Genomic DNA, 4082 nt, shown 5'->3' with positions numbered 1-4082 from the left:
AAACTCATCCTTTCTAATCATCCTACTACTTGTCCGCTTGATCCTATTCCATCTCATCTTCTTCAAGCCATTTTTCCTGCAGTTGTACCTGCACTCACTCACATCAACTTCCATCTTTATTTGACCCTCTAACTCGAGCACTCTCTATTCTAATTATATTCTTTATAAAAAATTTTAAAAAACTTGCCCCTTTTAGACTTGCACTCTATTTATTTACTAACTGCTTGTTTTCTTAAAAAAAAAACTAACACTTGCTTCTCTTATCTTTTTGCATTCTATCTTTTTGTTTTCTTTTTTATTTATTATACAATTATAATTCCGATTTTCTGACTTCTGATTAACAAAAGTAAAAAAGGCCTCTAACACTAGCTTGCTCTATTCTTTTTCTATTCTATCTGTTTTCTTTTTATTTATTATATGATTTTAAAAAACATGCTACGTGTACTGCATTAAGCTAACTGAGGCTTGTTATAGCACTTGCATATCATTGCTCTTTTGTTGATTTTGATTGCTTCCATTGTCCTCATTTGTAAGTCGCTTTGGATAAAAGCGTCTGCTAAATGTCTAAATGTAATGTAATGTAATGAATGCTTTTGTTTAGATTAGTAAAATAAAAAAGTAATGCACTAGGTTTGTTTCTTTCCTATATTTTTTCTACTGTTCTTGTTTTTTTTTGTGTGCATCTGTTCTTATTTTTAATAATAAAATAAAAAGTGCCTATATTGTGATTATTAATATAGTAATTAATATTAAGAAAGGAAGTGGAAGAAACAATGCAACGTTGCTAGGAGATTTCGCTTTGGAACCTTCAGAAAACTTCAATTTCAACGGGTGTAGCGCAGTCATTTTTCATTCGATTCCAACAAATCATACTGTATATCGTTTTGAAGGTGATGTTTTTTTTAAGAATGTAAAAATGTCATTTTTAAGAATGTAAAAAGTCTTTTTTTTTTATTTGCTCATTGTGACTCATTTTGCCAGCACTGGTCACAAATTGTTTGAATGAATAATTAAATGACTCATTCAAAGACACTTACATGTTTCATTCCTGAATGAATCAGTGTTTTTGAATAAATTGGTTGAATGAATGATTCAGTGACTCACTCATGAAGACCATCAGAGTTTCATTCCTGAATGAAGCAGTGTGAAGCAGCAACTCACTCAAGCCACTTATCGCCACCTACCTGTGTGTAGGTGTAATCAATGACAAATGTTGGTAATATTCTGTTTCTTTCTCATTTACATATTGCATAAAACATAATATTGCATTTAATAGATGTAAAATGTATCGAATTATTCTCCACTCCAAAGAGAAAGGAAAACTTGAAATTGCATCATATGACCCCTTTAATAGTATTATTATTGGGTTGGTTAGGAGTGATTTTGTTTAGAAATAAGATCTCTTCATGAAGGTAAAGGTTTATATAAAGTGACTTTACTCAGAAGCAGCTGTCCATCAGGAGTCTGTAATATGCCACATAGGCCTCTAATGGACTTTAATTCAAATGTTGCTCAGATCAGATGTGCCGAGCCCCTCTTTCTTGCTATTTGACTCATTTGCTGCTCAATTTCTATTGATTTCCCCGTATCCTTGTCCATCTAGCATCCCTTTCTCAGAATGCTTAGAAACGCAGGGATTGCCGGAGAATGTGATGAAGTTCAGAAAGAGCGAGATGGAGGCTCATTAGGTTGATTCTCAGGCTAAGAGCTTTGCTCGCTGTGCTGTAGGCAGCCAGTATAAGACAGACCTCGCATGTTCAGGGCTCAGAGAATGTGAGTTCTCCCATTAAAAGCCCATCTGTGGGAATGGGGCTCCTAAATGCTCTGAAACGGCACACTCGGGCAGAGAGCTTCAGCGAGAGTGGCCTGTGCTCAAACCAGGCTAATTTGATATAATGATCTCTTATCTGCCGTCTTTCTCCCTCTCTGTTTTTCCTCTTGTTCTCGAATAGACTCTGTCTTTATCTTCGTCTGTTATCGCTCTCTCTCATTACTTCTGCTTTTCACCCTTGAATTTCCCTCGTTTTCCTCTTTTCATTCATTTTCAGTTTTTTGTTTCAATTGAATTGCTCGTTGTTACCATTTATTTGCCTTTTGTGTTTTTTTTTTGACTGTGGGCACTTTTAGCCCTGTGGACTTTTACAAAACAAGCTCTTTTGAAACACTTTTCACTTTTATTTTGTTTTATTTATATATTTATTTTTATTTATTTTTTTATTTTTTTGGGGGGGGTCAACTAACAATGTGTAATAGAGTTTGTACATGCTTCACAAGAAAATAATTTTGCCAAACCCATTATTTCTCTTAAACAACAAAAGTCTGTCAGTCAGTGGTCAGTGTTGGTGATAGAAATAGCTTTTTATACATTTTTGGACTAATTTATATTAACTAATAATAATGAAAACTATTGTAATAATACACTATATATTATACTATATCATTTCCCAATGTGTCCTAAATATAGAAAATTCAATACAATTTTCACACTTTTTCCACAATTTGAGACACAGCCGTATTATTATATTTTGATTTTTTTTTTTTTTTGTGACAATGGTTTTGGTCATGGTGGTAATTGCAGAAAACTGAGATTCTGTCTTAATTTGAGTAAAAATTTATAATTTTCACACAAATACTGACAATGGTACACAAAACATATTGAAATAGATTATTTTAGTCTGTTTAGATTACCTTTTTTAAGTTATGTTCTCAAAATTATTATTATTGTTGTTGTTTTTGTTAGTGCAAATGGTTTTGTTCGTGGTGGTAATTACAGAAAACTGAGATTCAGTCATAATTTGTGCAAAAATGTAAATATTTTTTGCATAAATACTGAAAATGGTACACAAAAATATTGAAATAGACCGTTTTATTCTGTTTAGCTCATCATGTTTTTTAAATTATTATTAATGATTGCTGTTATTATTGTTGTTGTTGTATGATTTGTTTTCATATGTCATGAACCAAAAAGAAACAACATAATATCATGGTAAATCATAACTATTTTACATTTTGGCAAATTGATGGCTTATTCTTGTATCCTAGTCATACATTTTCAAATGATCTGCATAAGATCAGCCCTTACGCCCCACTGATGGTTATGTTTATCTTACGTATTTTTCGTATAATCTTATGTTTTCGTATGATGCACACTGCATGAATTCATATGAAATCACCACCTTGTAAAACAGGTACAATTTATCATAATATTAGGCTGAAATAAATGACAAAGGTCTGTTTTTTTAGACTATTTTTAATGTGACAGCCATATAACAAAAAAATCTGTCACTATAAGTTGAAATCTGTCACTGTTCACTTCCCCTCCTGTTCCACTTTTTTTTTTTACAGCAACAGATGTCAAGTTTCAAAAAGCAATTTAAAGCCAGAAACGTCATCTGAAGCCATCTGATAGCTGTGCGAGTGCTTTCTAACTAATTGTGACCTTATCTGTGTGTCTGTCCGCAGACAGCACTGCCAGCATCATCGCCAGACGGCGGCGGTTCCACAGACTGACCCAGGAACTGTACAAGCTCCCGCTGGTGGTGTGGGATGACGGGGAACCCGTCCTGAGCAGCACCAGTACCCTGACACTCAGGGTGTGTTCCTGCCAGAGAGGCACCAGACTGAAGATCTGTCAGGGTGAAGCGTTCCTCTCCTCCGCAGGGCTCAGCACTGGTGCTCTCATTGCCATACTGCTCTGTGTGCTGATTTTACTGGGTGAGTTCAACCTGGAATATATATATATATATTTAAACCACAAATCACAGATTGTGAGAGCAACATAATCAATTACTTATGAACAGGGCCAAAAGAAACATATAGGAACTCATTATAAATGCTGTTGATTATAGGTAATGTTATATGGCATTCATAAAGCTTTTAACTTATTTAAGATACATACTTTTTGAGTAAAACTGAATATTAAGAATGAATAATCTAATGATTGTTTTTGTACGATTATGGATGTTAGGTGATAATATTATTGCTTAATTTAAATGAATGACTCGTAAACAATTAAAAAAGGTAAATAGGTACATATTAAAAGTAGTCAATGTATAGTAAAATAATATTACACAATATTCAAT

General features: G+C 33.4%; 1 protein-coding gene across 1 annotated transcript in view; it reads left to right on the top strand.

Moving 5' to 3' along the window:
- LOC107653102 (cadherin-18-like) overlaps positions 1 to 4082 on the top strand; it is a 130499-nt gene that overhangs the window by 123174 nt on the left and 3243 nt on the right. Inside the window, exon 12 of the mRNA XM_016439740.1 lies at positions 3463 to 3714. Coding sequence (XP_016295226.1) covers positions 3463 to 3714 — 252 coding nt within the window. The remainder of the gene's footprint in view (positions 1 to 3462; positions 3715 to 4082) is intronic.

This window comes from Sinocyclocheilus anshuiensis, unplaced genomic scaffold (assembly GCF_001515605.1).
Source record: "Sinocyclocheilus anshuiensis isolate Anshui unplaced genomic scaffold, SAMN03320099.WGS_v1.1 scaffold1328, whole genome shotgun sequence".
Classification (NCBI taxonomy): Eukaryota; Metazoa; Chordata; class Actinopteri; order Cypriniformes; family Cyprinidae; genus Sinocyclocheilus; species Sinocyclocheilus anshuiensis.
This window is presented reverse-complemented; position numbering and strand designations above follow the sequence as displayed.